Source organism: Nothobranchius furzeri, chromosome 4 (assembly GCF_043380555.1).
Source record: "Nothobranchius furzeri strain GRZ-AD chromosome 4, NfurGRZ-RIMD1, whole genome shotgun sequence".
NCBI lineage: Eukaryota > Metazoa > Chordata > Actinopteri > Cyprinodontiformes > Nothobranchiidae > Nothobranchius > Nothobranchius furzeri.
In genome coordinates this window covers 58,272,621-58,293,577 of record NC_091744.1, presented here as the reverse complement: position 1 = coordinate 58,293,577, position 20,957 = coordinate 58,272,621, and the positions used below count along the sequence as shown (strand labels likewise).

The following is a 20,957-nucleotide window of genomic DNA, read 5'->3' as shown; positions in this document are numbered from 1 at the left end:
TGTGTCTTCTAGCGCCCTCATGTGTCATGTCTGCATCTTCCTCATGTGTCTCCTGGTGTTCCCCATTTGCCCTCTAGGTTTCCCCCCTCAGACATCCCTTTCCCAGGTCCTGTGCTCTCTTGGCCCCCTCTTTGCCACGCCCCTGTAGTTTCTTTCTGTAGTGATTTCCTTTAGTGTCAGCTTCCCCTTAGAATATTAATTATGGTTCATGCTTTCTGGTCTTTTGTTTTTCTCTTAGGTAATTTTCCTTTGTTACAGCCTTTCAGTATTTAGTGTGTTTTTCTCACCAGTGTTTTCTTCCTCCTCCCTGATTTAGTAATTGTGTTCACTTGGTCCCTCTCCCCACACACCTGCAATTATCTCCCTCTCATCTTCCCAGTCTATATAAGCCCTGTCTTATCACTGTGTGGTTGTCGGTCCATTGTATGTTTGTCAGCGTTGTTTCGTGCTCTATGAGCTTATGTCTCCAGGTTTTGGTGCTCTCAGTGAGCTTTTGTTCTTGTTACCAGAGTTTTTGGATTTATGGACTTTTGGCTCGCTGCCTTTGGATTTATTTTTGTTCGTCCTGCAAAATAAAGCATATTTACTTTACATCATATCCAGCCTCTTGTCGTCTGGGTAATCTGCACTTTGGGTCCTAACCTTCCCCTCAACGTGACAGTCTGGTAGTTTTTTGGCATATTACTTTGCAACATATTCACACAAATGACACGTGGTTTATCAAGATCATATCATAAATACAAACATTTTGTGTTTAGGCACACACTTTTGGACCTTCTTCCTTGTATTTGGTAAACATCATGAGTTGAAGCCTTTTTAAACAGCATCATATTTGGTCATTGCTTCAATTCATCACTCATTCTGTTCCACAGTTTCACACCACACACACACACTGAAAGTTTTTAATGTTGTTCGGACTCGTCCTTTACATGAAACATGCCACAATGACCTCTGTGATGTTTTTTGAGACATCCTCTTCATGGCCCTGATGAGACTAGTTGCTCATGAATCCAGATTATATTAAATACAGGCCATCTACAGATGTGCTGATGAAGGTTCTCAGTCTTCCAGGTCATGGTAATCCAAAGGGTTCAAATGAAGGCAACTGGACAACTAGGGGATGGAGAGGCGGGGTACTCAGAGTAGTTTCTGCTCATTAAATAACAACACAGCTACAGCTTATAAGCTTGACTCTCCCATATTCTAGTTAGAACTGACAAAGCTCCTCGGATGAGAAGCAAAACGTCTTCAAGAAACCAAAGAAGTCCAGTTGCCTTCATTAGAACCCTTTGGATTATCTACAGATGACTTGTTAAAGGGGTTAGGGTCATCATAAACTTCACATACTTGCTGGGTTTGGCGCCTGACCTTCAGTAAACAATGATCTCTCCAGTTTTTTGTAAAGTTGAATGAAAACATTTCCACACAAGAAACGTCATCGTTTTAGACTGACAGTTCAGCTCTGAGTTCATTCAACAGTCATATTTCCCACACTCATTAATCTTAGTTCCAGTTCTGGCAGAAATAAGTGAAACAAAGACACAAACATTACATTTTTGTTTGAAACACAAACAGCAAGACACTATAACGTTTTTTAACTGTGACATTTTGGCTACTCAGATATCTCCTGTCCTGTCAGTCCGCAGTAGAAGGATGAATGTGTGAAAGAGGTCTGTCAGAATAGTTTTTGTGGTGTGATAAAAATCCAACTGTTGCTCTAGTGTCTGTGGGAAAGACAGCCAAGCTCAGACGCAGGTTAATGTGGTCAATCATATATTCTGTCACATGAATGCCGTGTGTTTTTACTGCAGAGTGAAGAACTTTGTGGCGATGAAGGTGGTGAAGAGCGCCCAGCACTACACAGAAACGGCCTTGGATGAGATCAAACTGCTGCGATGTGTGAGAATCTGATTGGTTGATTTTGTCCTTTTCTATCTTGTTCTTATAACAGGTCTTTTCATCACACTCCCTGCATTTTTCTGCCACTCTGAATCCTTCCTGCAGCCTTTCTTTTGTCTTCCCACACTCCCGCAGCACCACCACTCCTTTGTGGCTTATCTTTTCTTCCTCCAGCCTGTCTCACCTCATCTTCTCTACGATTTCACCCCCCAGGTGAGAGAAAGCGACCCCGGTGATCCCAACAAGGACATGGTGGTTCAGCTGATTGACGACTTCAAGATCTCTGGGGTCAACGGCATACGTATCCTGATCAGAAATGTGCTCATCGGTGAGGTTGTGTGTGTTTCTGTGTGTCAGAGACGTATGATAATGTGAGTCCTTGACTCCTCATCCCAGATGTGTGTATGGTGTTCGAGGTGCTGGGTCATCACCTGCTCAAATGGATCATTAAATCCAACTACCAAGGTCTGCCGCTGCCGTGTGTCAAGAGCATTATCAAACAGGTGACTGACACACACACACACACACACACACACACACACACATCATGGTTTATTTATTCTGAGTGAAAACCATATTCTGGTCGAGCAGTGACAAATCATGATTGTAAAACCAAAATTTACGAGTCCCTCTATTTGTACAGTGGACCATTTAATAATTCTCAGGCCAATGAAAGAAGAGCAGATACTTGTTTGCTTCAGACTCAAGCATGGCTGCTTTTCTCAGACACGAGCCTCAGAGATTTTTACCCATCAGCCACCTGGTCAGCATGTGATGACGCTGAGTATTTTCAGCGACTGTTGGCCTCTCACAACCTGAGCTGGAGAAGAACAGAACAATGAATGATCTTGTTTCTGTCTCAGTCCCAAAGCCAAAACAGTTGACCTTAAACATTGGTATTTTTGTTTTTGTTAATCTGAAACTCACAAACAGAAAGATGTATTCATTTTGACTAGGGCTGGGCGACATGGCCTAAAATCAGTATCACGATATATCGAGGATTTCACCTCGATGACGATAAACGGACGATAACTAAAGGTACGCGTAGAAACAAAAGTTTTCCACTAGGTGGGGCTGTCACATTTTTACATGACTCAAGGTGGTGCAGCTTCTTAAAGGGACATGGACGTTGCCAACCTACGCACATCTTTTCATTTTTTTTATTATCAATTTTATCGACATGGGAAAAATTATCTCTAAGAGTCAGAAATTTTGATAATGATACATTTTCGATTTATTGCCCAGCTCAAATTTTGACCCAAATAGATAAATGTATGTGTGTTGTCATCAGGTCCTGCAGGGGCTGGACTACCTCCACGCCAAATGTAAAATCATTCACACAGACATCAAGCCAGAGAACATCCTGATGTGTGTTGATGACGTGTTTGTGAGGCGGATGGCCATGGAGGCAACGGAGTGGCAGAAAGCTGGAGCCCCACCGCCGTCTGGATCAGCAGGTAGCAACACACACACACACAGTCAGAGGAGTGGAGGTCACGCTGAATACAGGAACCACAACAGGCAAAAACACAATTTTTATGCTTAAATGTTTCATTTCAATCAAAAGAGGCATGATGTGTCTGTTCTGGTGTTCTAATTCAGCTGAACGCCTCAGAGGTAGTCTTAAAGCTGTATTTAGATTAAAACCGTTATAGCAATGTCTGATTGATAACACTTGAAAATGTGAAGTTTGTGGAGAATAATACAAACCCTTAAAGTAATAAAGTCTTATCTAACCCTCCCACTGTCTTTATGGGTGACCCCACGAGGAAAGCTGACCATTGAGCAGAGTTGATGGTTTATGCCTTGAGGTCCACGTGGCAGGGGTGAGGCGGTCATCACTCCTCACCCCTGCCACATGGACCCAAGGGATGAACCATCAACCCTGCTCAGTGGTACACTTTTCTCGCGGGGTCACACCCATTAGGACAGTGGGAGGGTTTAAGATCAAATAATTTAGATTTGTTTGCAAAGTGGGGACAACTGTAATATGGCAGGAAGCCACCTCATATTCCTAAATTGAATATGATTTAATGCTTTCAAACACCTAATGACTCCTTATCTTTCCCTCTTTACTAGTAAAGCGTTTAGTGCAGAAAATAAATGCACAGATGAGCTTTTAATGTTTCCCTCTGGTACTTGAAACCAATTCCTCTTGCTTTTCCTCTCTTATCTCCAACTTCCTGTTCAGAAGAAAAGAAAGAATCAGGTCTTTTAGTGAAAGTCTGTAGAAACTCTACATGAACCCTGTCCTCTTGGTGAACCTCGCCACAAGCTGTCAGTTACTTACATCAGCCGGTAGTCTGCTTCAGCTTCAGGGTAACCACTTAAACTCCTCGCATTGCTACATTTATAAAACACAAACTCAACCTTCAAAAGTCGCTCAGGTATTTAACAGGTTCAGGCTAAAATGGGTTTAAAGCTGGAGCATGAAAGGTGAAGAAAAGTGTTCCTGTGTCAAATTTATATCTTAACACCATCTTACTTGTTGGTTTCCAGAAGGGCCTCAGTTCTGAGAAACAATTTACTTCCTACAGCACGGATGAGGTCATAACTAGTCTGAGTCAGCCAAGACCAAAGTAGATTAGGACCACATTTAAACAGTCCCAGTCTCCTAACCTTCACCTGTCTCCCTTCATTTGTTTTATGAACGTGTGCACCATCTTTCATCATGCTGCATGTGTTAAAGACACTGCAACTAATACATTTAACAATATAATAATAGAGACATAAAACCCACACCACCTGTAGATCCTCCATCTGAGGACAGACATGTACAGGACTAGATGCAGCAGGTTTTTGTTGAAGATACTAATCCTGACACTCCATTAGGGTACCTTAGGGCCAGAGCCACCACTATTTCATGCTGGAAGCGTCAGCGGTGCGGAACGGCAGCGGAAAAGTTTACTTGCGAGCTTCGATGCCGTCCAGTACACACCAGGTGAGTCTTGGCCATGGAAAGGCTTCCTCGCTGGACTTGCGAGTTCACAAGATCCCTAGAGACTTCAAAGGTCACGGTTTGTTTATGCAATCCACCATTAAAGCAAAAAGAAGGAAATCACATTTGATGTCACAGTTTGATGTCATCTATTTATGTTGGAAGTAAATAAGCCATGAGGTCACACGGAAGCTATGAAATTGCATTGCTGCAATACATTTATTTAAAAAATGACCAAGTTTTATACTGAAACCGTGTGATTTCCTGTCTAGCCCTATGTTAACGGTGGAATTGGCATGTCCCAGATGCGGCTCGCGGCCAAAATAGAACCGTAGCGCTTCTGGGACGCGCCTCAAAATTGCTGCATCGCGGCTGGTTTGAATCACCCCCATAGACAGTAATGGATTGTGTTTGAAGCAGGGACGATCCGACGGCCTTCCGCACCGCTGATGCTTCCAGTGTGAAATAGGGGTGATGAGCCTGAATAAAGGTGTAAGCCTCTGATGGATATTTTTATGTGTGTGTTTCAGTTAGCACAGCCCCTCAGCTCAAACCAGTGAGTACAACTGATGTGAGTATAAAGCCAGCACACACACACACACGCACGCACACACACACACACACACACAACACAAAAACAAGAACAGACCAAGACGCAACCAACCACTGATTCTCCAAAGCTCAGATTATAAACATTGAAAGCGTTCGAAGTGTTCTGTTGGATGGTGAGGAGCCTGCTGCTACTGTGGGTTCCTTTTATGGTATCGCTGTTGACTTCAGATAAATATTCTTACTGGAACTGATCTCAAACCCTAACTGAAAAAAACAGGATGCTGACATTCTGCAAAGCATGTAGGCAAACACAGCTTTTAGCTCCAACACTACCTCCTGCTGAAAGAGAGTCTCATAATTAAAAGTTAACAAAACATTGACTTTGCAAACAGTTTATGAAAATGTAACAAGTAATAGTTTTTTTAACAGGAACTAAACGTTGATTTGCATGTGGATAAATAAAATTAGAGTTCCAGTCCTCCTTAACAAACATTTATCAGGATGGCTGGTGGAGATTACAAGCTCAGCCACACGTTGTGTAGTTTTATCAGATTTTATTGGCAGTGGTGCAGCAGTGTTAGCAAACAGTAGCTAGCATCTTCACAGACTTTTCATTAAATTTAATTGTTCAATTCTGATTTGTGCTGGAGATTGTGACATCACTCTCTTTCCTCATCAAACTCAGAAAAAGCTAGAAGATTAAAAATGAAAATAGAAATTCATAAAAAAAATCTTGCTGATCATATTTGTTCTTAGGAAAATGTGAATTTTGGAAGAGCAGCAAGGTTTATAATAACTAAATCAGTGTGTGCTTACCATCCAGTGCAGATTTATGTTGAGGTGTCATAGAAATCGAAGACTTCTTCGATCGCACCGGCACGTCTTCCAGCAGAGTCCGGGGACTTTGGGTTGAGGTCACTGAGGTGGTCAAAAAGCTCCTCTGTGGCAAGGCTGCGGGGGTGGATGAGATCCTCTGATAACCGCCGTCAGTAAGTCGGGCTCATTCCCAGTGAGAGTTGGACTCCACCAAGGCTGCCCTTTGTCACCAGTTCTGTTCATAACTTTTATGGAAAGAATTTCTAGGCGCAGCCAAGGTGGTGAAGGGATCCATTTTAGTGGCCTGAGAATCGGGTCACTGCTTTTTGCAAATGTTGTGGTCCTGTTGGCTTCATCAGAATGTGATCTTTGGCTTTCGCTGGAGCGGCTCACAGCTGAGTGAGATGCAGCTGGGATGAGCATCAGCTCATTTAAATACGAAATCATGGTTTGAGTCGGAAAAAAGGGTAGAATTCCTTCTCCAGGTCAGGGATGAGGTCCACATGGAGGAGTTTACGTATCACGGGGTCTTGTTCACGAGCTTTGGGTACTGACCGAAAGAATGAGATTGCGCCAAAATGAGTTTTCTCCGCAGGGTGGCTCGGCTCTCCCTTAGAGATAGGGTGATAAGCTTGGTCATGGTCATCCAGGAAGGATTCGGAGTAGATTTGCTGCTCCTCCACATGGAGAGGAGCCAGTTGAGGTGGCGTAAGCATCTAGTTAGGATGCCTCCTGGACGCCTCCCTGGTGAGGTTTTCCCAGGGACGTCCAACCGGGAAGAGACCTAAAGGAAGACCCAAGACACGCTGGAGGGACTATGTCTCTTGGCTGGCCAGGGAACACCTTAGGATTCCCCTGGAAGAGCTGGCCCAAGTGGCTGGGGAGAGGGAAGTCCGGGCCTCTCTGCTTCGGCTGCTGCCCCCACAACCTGACTCCAGATAAGCAGAAGAAAATGGATGGATGTCATAGAAATCTTAAGCCAGCACTTTTTCATATTTTATGTTTTTCTATAAGTCATTCTCTGGGTCTTCTGTTTTTTTCCTTCATCCCAGGTGGGAAAAATCTCCAAGAACAAGAAGAAGAAGCTGAAGAAGAAGCAGAAGCGGCAGGCTGAGCTGCTGAAGACTCGGATGTTGGAGATCGAAGCCTTGGAACGAGAGGCTGAGATAAAGGAAGAAAAGGCCAAAGATAGCGGGGACAAAGACACACCTGAGCAAGCTTCCCCTATGCAGCCGGCACCTCCATCACTGGGGCCTAGCATGGCACTGGGAGAGAGCGAGGATGACGAGGATGAAGAGGAGGAAGGGGAAGATGAGGAAGAAGAAGGAGAGAGGGAGAGGCCTGTCAGGTTGACTAATCATACATGTGAGTTTTTACTCCAGGTGTTGCTTTTGTTTCCAGGTAGATGAGTTATTTTATCACAGGTATTTGGAGCTTTCTCCCACCTATCCTGGTGCTTCTTTATGTTCACCTTCTTCAAGCTGCTTTGCGAGTCTTAAAAATAAACAAACCACTTTAAAATTCCATTTTAATGTCAACTTTACTCATATTTTTATTACATTTGTCGTGCTCTCTAGTAGGAATGAACGCGTTGTAATTCGTTCTCTGTAGACAAAAGCTGAGATGTTTGAGGTCCTGTCCCAGTCCTCCCACCGCGCCCCACGCTCCTCTAGAAAGTGCACTAGTAGGAAGTCTGCAGTTGTACAACAAGTGTGCCAACAATTGTCAAAATGGGAGAGTGAGCATTGCGCCATCCACCGGACTGAAAGATATGAAAACGAGTGATTAAATTGCTGACACGCCATCATCGTTATCAGACAAGTAATGCGTCTTTCCAACAGAGAAACATGATTGTTTTTAATAAAATGCTCAATATTTAGATAATTAAACTAAAATACATATTTTCAGGAAAGGGCATTTGAGCCTTTGCTCCGCCTTTTTCTCAAAATTCCAATGCAGCAATGGATTGTGGGTCATACCCTTCGCCGAAGCCCGCATTTATGGGAACTTTGACGGACTGCAGATCAAGGGTGCAAAGGGGGCGTGGCCAGGGTAAGCACTTAACAAATGGGACACCGTACACACTCTCACCTCTGGACAAGATCGCACTATTGAGGGGCACAAGGGTGGAAGTGTGAGTGTTGGGACAGGGCCAACGTCGCAGCGGACGAATGAAATTTGGAGTCATATTTCTTGATATTTGGACACCTCCCCTCTGATTGGCTAACAGCATTATGACTCTACCACTGACTGTTTGCTCTGCAATTCAATTCAATTATATTCAATTCAAAAATACTTTATTAATCCCAGAGGGAAATTGATTCGTTGATGTTGTATCTCCACAAATAACACAAGCCTGGAGGAGTTCTGTAGTGCGATGCAGTTGCTAATGCTAACAGTTAGCTTCTGCTAGGCGAGATGTTCTCTACTGTTTCCTAGACGCTAAAAGAACAACAACCTTCCCTGTCCGAGCTAAGGAGGGTGAGTCCATGAATGTTAAAGTGACAGTGTGACGTAGATCTGTCAGTCTTCTCTGTTTTCTTTCAGAAGCTAATGCAGGAGATGGGTGCGGGAGACTATTTCATGTTCAGCCTGTGTGAAAAACTCAGTGACTGATTATAATCAGAAAAAATAATTTAACAAGTGGCTTTCCAGTGAAGCTGACCTTTAAAATAATTGACCTTCTGCCATATTGAAACCTCTTGTTCTGTGTTTTCGTTGGGTTTTAATGGAGCCTGGTGACATGTTGAGTTACTGGTTTGACTTTAAAACCCTGGAGGAAACTTGCCTGGTTTTTATTGCAGTTTGCAGGTTGTGAATAGCGTCTCTGTCTCAGATCCGCACCATGAATCATCATGTAAAGTATGCGTGTAAAGGTTTGTGTGTAGCCTGTGAATGAAAAGGATTGGCTCCAACCATTTAGCCCACGCTAGTCCTACCTTGTATGAGAAGCCGAGCAGATTCACAGAAACAAAAAGAAAACACTTCCTCCGTCTGCCTCCTCCACCCCCCGTCTCTTTCAATTTCAGGTTCTCTTTTTTTCCCGACCGTTTTCTCTCTGCCTACACCGTCTTTGACTGGACAATCTGTGTATCCCTTTCCCACCCACTCACGGTCTTTTCTGCTCATGCCTCCATGGTAGGTGCAGCACCTTCCCAGGAGCAGAATGAAGCACCTCACACTCCTTCTGGTGATCCAGCAGACGAGGCGGAAGAGGAAGAAGAGGAAGAAGAAGAGGAGGAGGAGGAACCTACACCAGTTGCTGAAAAAGATGCTCCCATTCCCCCCATCTCAGAGGAAGGTAATGGAGATTTAACACAAGCAGATGGGGAGGAAGAGGAGGGGGAGGAGGAGGATCCGTTGAAGGGAAAGGGGGAGAATGTGGAGGAGACTGAGGAGAAGAAAGTGGAGGAGCAAGATGAAGATAAAGAAGAGGAAGAAGAGAAGGAGACTGAGACAGAGGATCCAAAATCTGAGAGTAAACCAGAGGAAGAGGTGCCAGTGGTGGATGAAGAAGACTCAAAGGAGCAGGAGGAAGAGGAGTATGAGGGTGAAGACGAGGATGACGATACGACAGCTGACCTCCTGACTGACAGCACCTCCCCAATCAAACCCCACACCAATAAAACCAATTCAGCTCAGACCAACGGGCATGTTTTATTAGGCTCTGAGGCACGCATACAAAACACTGGCATTCCTCCACCTCCTTCACCCACCCCCGAGCCTCTCCTCTGCCCCCTGGTGGAGTCTGAGCTCAGCTACACAGACAGGGACATCTCCCTCAGCTCCGGATACGAGTTGTATAACGGAGAGGGGCGAGAGCCGGGCCTGACCAACGGCTCTAGTGAGCGACATCAGGGAACGGTGCCCCTGTTCCCTGACTTGCCCCTGGACCCTGAACCGGGAAACCCTGTTTCAGTTGGGACGGCAGACATCGGAACTGACCCTTCGTCAAACAGCCCCACCGCAGACCGTAGTCGCACTGTGTCATCCTCGAGCACTGGAGACATGCCTAAAGGTGGGATGGAGTGTTTCCTGGTTTACAAAGTGTATGAATCCATACATAATCTCATAATCCACACCCGTAAGAGTCAGAATTTTTTCTGTGCATCCAAATGGGGTTTCCTTGCGTTTAATCCTCTGGTGAAGTCCCCCTGATTAGAAATGGCTGGATTAACATGCTACAGAAGCAAACATGCATCACATCGTGAAGATAGTTGCATCATGATTGGGGGGGGGGCTTTCCCTGTTGGTCATTGCTGCTCCTTTTTCTTTGTGTCGTGTCACTTCAGACCGATCAGCCGAGCGTTTGATGCTGGTTTTAGGTTCGTGTTGTCCCTGAAAACGTCGGATCCACAAATCTTTTCATTCTAGCGATTCCTCGGCCAGTATAGCCTTTATAGTGTAGTCCTACTCGGGACTGCTCGTGGCTTTACAGCTGCATATTTGTATTCCTTAGCATTAAATGTACTTCCAGTATTATTAATGTCATTTCCTCACACACACATTTTTTATAATGCTTTGATTCATCGTTGTACAGTTTAATCCCTGTCCTTTTATTCAAAACATTAATTCTATCCATAAATGGTTTCTATCTGATATTTCAAAAATGATTCATATCTTTCAGATTGACAGCCATGAAACTGACTGTCAGGTTTTTTTTTTTATCTTCATGAATCAGCTTCTTCTCACATTGTTTCAACACCACACTGGCCCAGAACACTGGAATCCACACCATGATGAGAATTATAAAGATCAGAGTCGGGACGTAAATTAGAGTTTCATTTAGAGCAGTATAACATGTTTAAACAACACAGTTTTGTTTTTCTTTGTTGCACATATTTCATCAGAACATTTCAGCTGCGTGTGATTTCTGCTCATGCGTCTGCACCGGTTGTTGTTACCCTGCTAAAAAGCTGTAGTATCAGGCGTATCTTGGACGAAGTGTTTGTTTGTGAGTAAACTCTTTTTTACTTTACTTATTTGTGTCTTAACTCTGATGTTCTGATCACACCCAGTCAGGGCCAGAGCTGCAGACCTGCTGATCAACCCGCTGGACCCCCGCAACGCTGAGTCAATCAGAGTCAAAATCGCTGACCTTGGAAATGCTTGCTGGGTGGTAAGACATAGAATTTAGTTTGTTTTAACGTTGTTATTTTAAACGACCTGTGGGTTCAGGTTGCATAAAGTTACTCCTACTTTTAAAGAAAGAAACATAAAACCAGTAGCCAGTTATCAACCAATCAGAAATGACGCACACTTGCACAGTGCCTTTCAGAGTCAGAGGACTCCAAAGCACTTTACACTACAGTTTATTATTCATCCATTCACACACACATTCACACATTGATGGTGATGAGCCACAATTAGCCACGGTTGGCCTGGAGCGCATTGGAGGAGGCGAGGCTGCGGAGCACGGGCACCGTCGGCGCCTCTGGCCACCACCAGCAGGCAGGGAGGGTTGGGTGTCTTGCCCAGGGACACAACAGCAGAGTTCTCTGGCAGGAGCCAGGATCGAACCTGCAACCTTCCAACTACTGGACAACCCGCTCTTCCTCCTGTGCTACAGCTGTCCCGTAATGTCTAAAGATGCAGAGAAATTGGTGACGAAGTCGTTGGCATATAGGGTAAAAAACCTCTAGATCTCTAGATTCTTTCCAGTTTAGATGTCATCCTCTCCATTCTACTCCGGCAGTAGGGGTGGGAAAACACATTTAATAAATTATGAAATAATTACCAACAATGTAAAACATTTTATTGAATCAGTTAAGTTGGAGTTTATTTTCCAAATTTAATCAAAGCTAGTTCCTACAGAAATACAAAACAGTAAAATAGCCGCGGCTTTCCTTTTTTTACTGATTCTGTTCATAACTTACATGGACAGGATTTTTAGGCACATCCAAGATATGGAAGGGATTTGTTTCGGTGGCCTAGGGATCAGGTCTCTACCTTTTTGCAGATGATATGGTCCTGTTGGATCTCCAGCAAAGCGTTTCGCAGCTGAGTGTGAAGCAGCTGGGATGAGAATCAGCTCCTCTTAATCTGAGACCGTGGTCTTGATTCGGAAAAGGGTAGAATGCCTTCTCCGGGTCAGGGATGAGGTCCTGCCCAAGTGGAGGAGTTTTACGTATTTCTTATCTCGAGTGAGGGAAAGATGGAGCAAGAGATCGATAGGTGGATTGGTGCTGCATCTGCAGCGATGCGGGCGTTGTACCGGTCTGTCGTTGTGAAGAGAGATCTGAGTCAGAAGACGAAGCTCTCGATTTACCGGTCGATCTACATTCCTACCCTCACCTATGGTCATGAGCTTTGGGTAGTGACCGAAAAAAACGAGATCTGGAATAAAAGCGGCCAAGATGAGTTTTCTCCGCAGGGTGGCTGGGCTCTCCCTTAGAGATAGGGTGAGAAGCTCAAAGTAGATCCGCCACATCCAGATGAGCCAGTTGAGGTGACTCGAGTATCTGATTAGGATGCCTCCTGGACGCCTCCCTGGTGAGGTTTTCTGGGCACGTCCAATTAAGACCTCTCTGCTTAAGCTGATGTCCCGTGACCCAACCCTGGATAAGGGGATGATGATACACTAGGGCTGGGAGATATGGCCTAAAATTAATATCACGATAAATTGAGGATTTCACCCCGATAACGATAAATGGACGATAACTGTAGGTATGTGCAGAAACAAAAGTTGTCCACTAGATGGGGCTGTCACATGTATTACGTTGAGTCACATTTTTACGTGACTCAAGGTGGTGCATCTTCTTAAAGGGACATAAATGTTGCCAACCTACACACATGTTTTCATTTTTTATTATCAAATTTATTGATATTGGAAAAATTTTCTCGACAAGAGTCAGAAATTTTGAAAACGATAAATTTTCGATTTATTGCCTAGCTCCATGATAGACGGATGGATGGATCAGTGCAGTCCATCATTTCAAATTGAAATAATTAAAATGTGATCACAGCAATTTAAAACCAATCTGAGTTTTGCAGGTCTCGTGTGTTTCAGTTTGAAAGGAAAATCCAACACAAGACGATTATTGCCTAACGTTCCAGAAGCAGCTTTGTTCTTGCTGTGTTGAAATTCTAATTCCATCTTTTAGTTCTTTTTAAAACACAGAAAGGTTTTATTTACCTGAAACGTTTCATTTGCGGCTGCAAACTTCGTCAGGCTGACACAAAAAAACTTTCTGTGTTTTGAAAAGAACTAAAAGATGGTTCCAAACGCAGGTTTTGCTGTCAGTGTTTTTGCAGCTGAGGTTTAACGCTAAATAATATCTGGTGATGTTATGATGTGGTGATATTTTTTATTAATAGTTTAAAGAAAAAGACATTAAGCAGCTTTTTCTCCTCTTTTCTTCATGTTTCCAGCACAAGCACTTTACAGAAGACATCCAAACAAGACAGTATCGTTCCATAGAAGTCTTGATAGGAGCTGGTTATGGTACTCCAGCTGATATCTGGAGTACAGCCTGCATGGTGAGGAAAACATGACGTGTATTTGTGCAAAACATACACAAGTTGTGTTTTTGTGTCAACATGCTGACACTGTCCTCTGTTAGGCGTTTGAGCTGGCCACAGGAGATTATCTGTTTGAGCCTCACTCAGGAGAGGACTACTCCCGTGATGAGGGTGAGTGTTTACATCTTTAGTACAAATGTTTACAGGAAGATGAAACAAATATGAGGTTCTACAGTCTGTTATAGTGTAAGCAATATGTGGACTTGTTAGAGAGTAAATGCATATTTAAGGCAAAGTGTCGTAAATTGGCTTCATGATTTTCTCCATTGTGTAGATGAAATTCTAAAAGTCATCATTTAAATGGACTCTTCAGCCATTTTGAAGTGTGTTGATAGTAAAAGTAATTAATGATAACTTTTCTTTACCCATTGTAGATATATTCCTGAATAGCCTCTGTTTGGATAGAGTTCTACAGGACTGATGAGCTAACGGCTAGTCCAAACCAACACAGAATAAGGTTTTTAAGATTTTAAGAAATGAAAGTTATTCATCAATCAATCAATCTATCAAATCAAAGATACGTTATTAATCCCAGAGGGAAATTCAGTACACACAATTCAGAGATCAGACATACATGGGCAAGGCACATGACAAGAATTGGCGACTGTGGTCATTCGCAACCCTGAGTCGCGCAACCTTAACAGAAATAAGAGGGTTACATGAGGATTGGTTCAGGTGGAGGGAAAAAAAGGCACTTCAGAGTTACCCTCCACCAGGAGGGCAGCTTTGCTCTGCAAAAAAACACCTCATACAGATATGCAACAGACTTCAGACAACACAACATAAGTGTCCACTAGGTGGGGTGGTGGGTTGGGACTATCTCCACTTCAGTTCCTGCAGCCACAATAAGCAGCACATGTCACCTCAGTGTGAATAGGGGGAGGAGCATTGAGGGTTGGAGGGTTGCAGTGACCCTGGAACGTTTCAGCGGCCTTCCCGCAGTCCCGCCCAGGCTGGGATAGGAGACAGAGTTGAGTTGCCATAGCAACGGCACATTCCACATTTCTTCGGGGGGGTCGTTGGAGCCTTGCAGGCTCATTCATGAGCATAAATAACAAAAGGGGTCAAATTCTGCAACAATGTATTGACAATAGCAGTGTTAGATGAAACTGACAGGTCTAATAAAGGTCTAATAAAATAAGCTGAATGAAATGCAGATGAAGATGTTGTAGAAGGGCTGGCTGGGGCTAATCATCAGTCCTGGGCCCTCAGGAGAGCTATCTACAGTGGATTAGATCATAATCATTTAAAACCTTTACTATAAAACTCTTCAACATGGCCAAAATGCGTATTAAACAGGCGTTAACATGTGTGCCAATAGGTTTACACACCCTGGTGGATTTTTTTGGGCCATTTCCTCAAAGAATATGAATGAAAACACAAAAAGCCTTTTTTTCCCGCAAGAGTCTGTAAACCTATTGGTACAACTGTAAATGAAACACAAACACGTGTTTTTACAATTAAACCATAAAAATTGTTTATTTTACCCAATAAAATGTATCACTTATTACCCAATGAGGAACAAAACTCTTGTTTTGTGCAGGAAGGCATATTTTGGGCAAAAGGGTTTATTTTTTTAAATCCCAGCATTGTCTCTAAACAATGGAGAAAAAGTGAAAGAAAGATTACAGATTGAACTGTGAGTTTATAAAAACCCCAAAAAATTAGTTTAGCCATCCTCCTTCTCAAATCCTTCTATCCTCTGCCAGCTGTCACCTTGTGTCTGCTGCTGTGCCTCCACCCATCTTTCATCTGCTGTCTGCTAAAACCTCAGCTTTAAATGTTAGAAGCTTGCTTTTTTTAAATTCTGCAACATAACATTTTTAGTGAAACACTAAAAAGCATCACATTGAGGTTGTAATTTACTGACACATTTACCTGTTTTAGGTCACAGGCTTTTGTATCATAATTAAGCAGAATTCCTGTAAAACTTCACACATTCTCCGACACCACACCCTCCTCCTCGCCTCTCCTCCTGATCACTTCATGTGTGCTGCTCTTTGAGCAGAGTACTGAGTAGACGCCGGCGCGTCTGGCTGCCGCTGCTCACCAGCAAACTTTCTGTTTTTTACTTCTTTCCACCCGAGTCATTTGTGCAGTCCTCTCATTCAGATTTTTTAATCACAAATTTTTTCTCGCTTATGGTCCTCAACCTGACTGCCATATCTCTGTGTTGGCGGAAACTCCTTCTCACCTACCTGCTCAGCTTACGTTCTGGTTCCACGTCACCACCTCTCCGCTCTACTCCATAATGTGGGACAGCAGGATTTCTCTGTGGCTCACACTGGCCTGGATAATCTTGTCGCTCATCCATCTATCCATGGATGGACTTCTCCAGTACTCTGCGGTGGAGCTCTTCATCCTCCCCTTTTATCACCCTGGATCTCCACCACCAGCTCTGTGCCTCTTCCCCTGCATCGCCTTCCAGCCTCGCCGTATATCCATCGGGGCTCCCAGCAAGACCTCCATCTCGACGGCTCCGATTGGATACCCCCCTTCTTTCCCACGGTTTGTCGGCAGCTGCCCAGGAATATCTGCCGAGCTGTCAACTCCAGCGTGTTAGCCTGACTGGCTAGTCCGGCTAAAGCCTGAGTCATGCTTCTGCGTCAGAGCAATATCCGTCCTTGCGTAGGTCCCCCGGCAGGCACGCAAGTGCGTACGGAGTCGAGCCAACTTTTCTTAACATCCGTTGAATGAGATGGAGAACGTATGCTTGTGATTGGTCGGTCCAGAAACTTGAGATCACTTCCGATCAAAGACCTATTTAGCGGACGGACATCCCACCTACACCGCTGTCTCCTTTTATGCTCTCGCTGGTATTTCAGCAAGATAAGCATTTCTTCATCTAGATCACACAGTTCCAACTCGATCAAACCTCTCTTTCTCATGTTGCTTGCCATATTTCTGACCGCCGAAGTGATTTCAGAGGAAATAGTAACGTCACTGTACTGCTACCTACACTATGCCCTCTGTTGTCCTAGCGGGGAATTGTTTTGCAAGACCCCTTCAGCAAACGGGGAAGTATGAGAACAAAACGCTTCCGTCAATCCATGCGTGCCTGTTCCTTGTGGAGCTGACGCAGAAGCATGACTCAGGCATAATGCTTCTGTCGCCAGTGATAACCGCACAGCTAATATTGGTCTCCTCAACATTCGCTCCCTCTCAGGTAAAGGACAACATCTCCTCCAAGACACCATCAAGGACCATAAGCTAGACTTTCTTTGTTTAAACGAGACTTGGCAACAGCCCGGTGATTTCTCACAGCTCAATGACTGTACTCCTGCCGGGTTTTTTACTCCTGCAAACCACATGGGTTGGGCTGCGGTGGTGGTCTCATGATACTCTATCGCAAGACTTGGAAGGTCCTTCCTGTATGCCTGCCTCCTCTCACCACTCTGGAATGCCTCGCCGGTCAACTATTCGGCCCAACCCCCACAATCATCGCCTCTATCTATCGTCCCCCCAAGTTCAGCTATGAGTTTTTAAATGAATTTTCTCCTCATCTCACCCATCTCTCTACTCTCTCTCCAAATGTAATTTTACTTGGTGATTTTAATATTCATTTGGACAATACGGCTCTCCCCCTCACCAAAGATTTCTCCTCATCTTTGGACAGTTTCAGTTTTCATCAATATGCCAATTTTCCCACTCACATTAAAGGTTACACCCTGGATTTAATCTGCTGCTCCGGCCTGACCCCTTCCAACTGTACAGTTATCAGCTCCCTTTCACGGACCACTTCCTCATCTCATTTTCTGTTCCCCTCCGTCTCTCCATCATCAAGTCAGCCTGTATCATTTCATTTCGTAATATCAAGGACATTTATCTTACCTCCCTTTCCTCCAGCATTACCACCCTGACCCCAGATTTATCCTATAGTCCCGACGATCTTGTCTCTCAATACAGTAATGGTCTGGCTTCCATCCTCAATTAATTTGCTCCTATCAAATCTCGTTCTGTCTATTTCACTCTGACTGCTCCATGGTTTACTCCTGCCCTACGCTCCTTGAAAGTCACAAACCGAAGGCTTGAAAAACTTTACAAGAAAACCAGTCCCACCATCCATAAAGACTTTTATTCTGCTCAGATTTCTCTCTACAAGGGCTCCATCTCTCATGCCAAATCACAGTATTACTCCGGTCTCATCTGCTCCAACTCCAGCAATACTAAGACATTATTTTCCATCATAAACAGCATCTTTCATCCTCCTGATTCCTCACCAATCCATCTTTATTCTTCAGAAACCTGTAACTCTCTCCTTCAGTTTTTCAATGATAATAAGGTCAGTAGAATCCATCTTTCTTTACCTCATTCCTCCCCCCTCCCCTGATTTCTTCGAACCCTCCATTCAGTTCTCCTCCATTAAACTTCCCCATCCCTCAGAACTATCAGGTCTCACTGCTAAGTCCAAACCTTCTACCTGTTAGCTAGATCCCCGTCCAACAGTTTTAGTTAGGTCCTGCCTCTCCTCCCTACTCCCCTTTATAACAGCCATTATTCATTCCTCACTATCATCTTGAACAATCCCCTCCCTCTTCAAATCCGCTTCAGTCAGTCCTTTACTGAAAAATTTGGTTCAGATCCAAATGATTTCAATAATCTCCGTCCCATTTTCCATCTCCCCTTCATTTCCAAAATTCTAGAGAAAACCGTTGCATTTCAGCTCCACTCCCATCTTACCCGCAACAACCTCTATGAACAATTTCAGTCTGGCTTCTGTCCCCACCACAGCACAGAAACAGCTCTCATTAAAATCACCAACGACCTACTCATTGCTGCTGATTCTGGTTTGATTTCCATTCTCATTTTCCTCAATCTGAGTGTGGCCTTTGACACCATTTCTCATCCCATCCCCCTCAACAGACTCTTTTCCTTAGGTATCACCATTCACACCCCCCTCCGCTGTTTTCACTCTTACCTTACCGGCCGCACTCAGTTCATCCAGTTAAAATACTTCTCCTCAAAACTCTTCCCAGTCAAGTCAGGCGTGCCCCAGGGCTCTTTCCTGGGGCCCCTCCTGTTCATAATCTATCTCCTCCATCTTCCACAAATGCAGTATCCAGTTTTACTGCTTCGTGGATGACACCCACATTTCCAGTAAACTTAACTCCACTCTCCCACCCTCCTCCCTTACCCTCTGCCTCTCAGAAATCAAATCTTGGTTCACGTCTAATTTCCTCAAACTCGGTGGAAATAAAACTGAACTTCTTCTTGTCTGTACCAAATCCACCGTCTCCAAATCGGACAGCTTTTCTTTAACCATTGACAGCGCCACAGTCACCCCATCCCCTCAGGTTAAGAGTATGGGTGTCATTCTCGAAAGCTCACTTTCTTTTCATGCTCACATCAATAACATAACTCGGTCAGCCTATTTCCATATTTGATCCATAAACCGTCTCTGCCCCTCCCTTACCCCTCACACCGCCGCCATTCGTGTCCACAGTCTTCCACCTCGATTACTGCAATTCGTTTCTTTTTGGTCTCCCCTACAACTCCTTCATAAACTTCAACTGGTCCAGAACTCAGCAGCCCGTATTATCACAAGAACCCCTTCCTTTCACCACATCACCCCGGTTCTCCAGCAGCTTTACTGGCTTCCAGTTAAATTCAGGTCCATCTTAAACATTCTCCTCCATATATTTCAGACCTTAAACGTATTACCACCCTCTCCGGTTCCCTCAGATCGTCTTCCTCCCTCCATCTTGCTGTTCTTTCTGCCCGTCTCACTACCACGGGGAGCAGAGCTTTCAGCCGCTCTGCTCCCCGTCTCTGGAACTCACTCCCCCTAGACATCAGAAATATTGACAGTTTCACCCTCTTCTAATCCAGACTCAAGACACACCTGTTCAAATCTGCCTATGACCTCTGATTTTATTTGAATTTAGTTTTTTCTATGTTCTTTTCTTCATTGTGTTTTAATGTTGTTTTAATGTAATTTACTGAATGTATTTTTCCTGTAAAGTGACCTTGGGTGTCCTGAAAGGCGCTTAAATTTTTTTATTATTATTATTATCATTTGATCTGGCTCAGCTCATTGTGTTGTTTTTCTAGCTTCATGAGCCACAGTTAGCTCCCTTCTCCAGGATTTTTTGCATCAAGTCAGCGTCGGTTTTTCAGACATCCCAATTTACAGGAAACATCTTTGATCTATTGCAAGCCGAGTTGTCTTTGATGTATTTGTTTCACTTTTTTTTTCCTTTCCTTACTTCTCCTGTGGAGGCACAGCTTATTAACAGGATTTTCTTCTTTAAGATCTGTGATGGTTTCTCTTTTCTCTCTTTTCTCATCCCCCTTAACCTCATCATAATGATTTCTCTTTTATTCCTGTCACTCGCTATCCCTCTTTCTTCTTTGTTACCGGTGTTTCACCCTTATTCCTTTTTATGGTCTTATTTTGTGTCCTTTTTTTTTCTTTGATTCCACTCTCTTATTTTTATTTTTGGCTCTGTCTGCCTTTCATCCCCCTTCCTTACCTTCTCTGTTTTGGCCTCCTTCCACCCCATCTCCTCCATAGACCACATAGCCCACATCATAGAGCTGCTGGGCTGTATTCCGAGGCACTTTGCACTCTCTGGAAAATATTCCCGGGAGTTCTTCAACAGAAGAGGTAGCGCTGGCCGTAGAGCTGGTGGGGCTGAAACACAAAGATGTCTTAGAGGGACAATAATGGAAATGAGCAGACTGTTTACGTTTGGTCCCAATGGATAAACTGGATTAAACTTTAAGAAAAATGGAACAAATTCACCCCCCAAGTCTGCGAGAGTGTCCAGGCTGAGCCTCAAGCCATCTGTGTGTCAGCCCCGTGCAGCCAGTGTATGTGTGTGTGTAGATGTGTGTGCATGCTGTAATGTGCCTGTTCCCATTGTGATGTATGTGACTGGTGGGCAGACCACATCGCTCTGATCACGGAGCTCCTTGGGAAGGTCCCACGCAAAGTGGTTGCTGCCGGGAAGTACAGCCGAGAGTTTTTCTCCAAGAAAGGTAAACAGAACCAGAGTCCGTGGCTGCTTGGTGGGTTCGCTGTTGGCCTCATTCTGAGGAATGTTCTGGTGACAGAACCTAGACTATGTAATCGGTTTCTGTAAAGTTTGTTCCTCGTTAAGCATCAAGAAATGTTCAGGTGAGTATTTCTTTAAAGTCTCTTTCTGGAGTATTTCCCTTATCCGATGGCACCATCTAGTGGCTGACAAGCATATCACACAAATAATTTCTCCTTCCGTTTTATTAAAAT

The 20,957-nt window shown here is 44.1% G+C and overlaps 1 protein-coding gene across 4 annotated transcripts in view; it reads left to right on the top strand.

Moving 5' to 3' along the window:
* The window catches only part of srpk2 (SRSF protein kinase 2), a 109,908-nt gene that overhangs the window by 82,197 nt on the left and 6,754 nt on the right, over nucleotides 1-20,957 (top strand). For 2 of the 4 annotated variants that reach the window (XM_015963963.3, XM_054733555.2), the window contains 12 exons: nucleotides 1,812-1,899; nucleotides 2,113-2,200; nucleotides 2,296-2,402; nucleotides 3,191-3,356; nucleotides 5,368-5,408; nucleotides 7,258-7,570; nucleotides 9,348-10,223; nucleotides 11,224-11,324; nucleotides 13,577-13,684; nucleotides 13,768-13,837; nucleotides 20,241-20,333; nucleotides 20,615-20,707. In XM_015963963.3, the coding sequence (XP_015819449.1) occupies nucleotides 1,812-1,899; nucleotides 2,113-2,200; nucleotides 2,296-2,402; nucleotides 3,191-3,356; nucleotides 5,368-5,408; nucleotides 7,258-7,570; nucleotides 9,348-10,223; nucleotides 11,224-11,324; nucleotides 13,577-13,684; nucleotides 13,768-13,837; nucleotides 20,241-20,333; nucleotides 20,615-20,707 (2,144 nt within the window). The remainder of the gene's footprint in view (nucleotides 1-1,811; nucleotides 1,900-2,112; nucleotides 2,201-2,295; nucleotides 2,403-3,190; nucleotides 3,357-5,367; nucleotides 5,409-7,257; nucleotides 7,571-9,347; nucleotides 10,224-11,223; nucleotides 11,325-13,576; nucleotides 13,685-13,767; nucleotides 13,838-20,240; nucleotides 20,334-20,614; nucleotides 20,708-20,957) is intronic. The other 2 variants (XM_015963964.3, XM_015963965.3) reach the window with 2 other exon arrangements.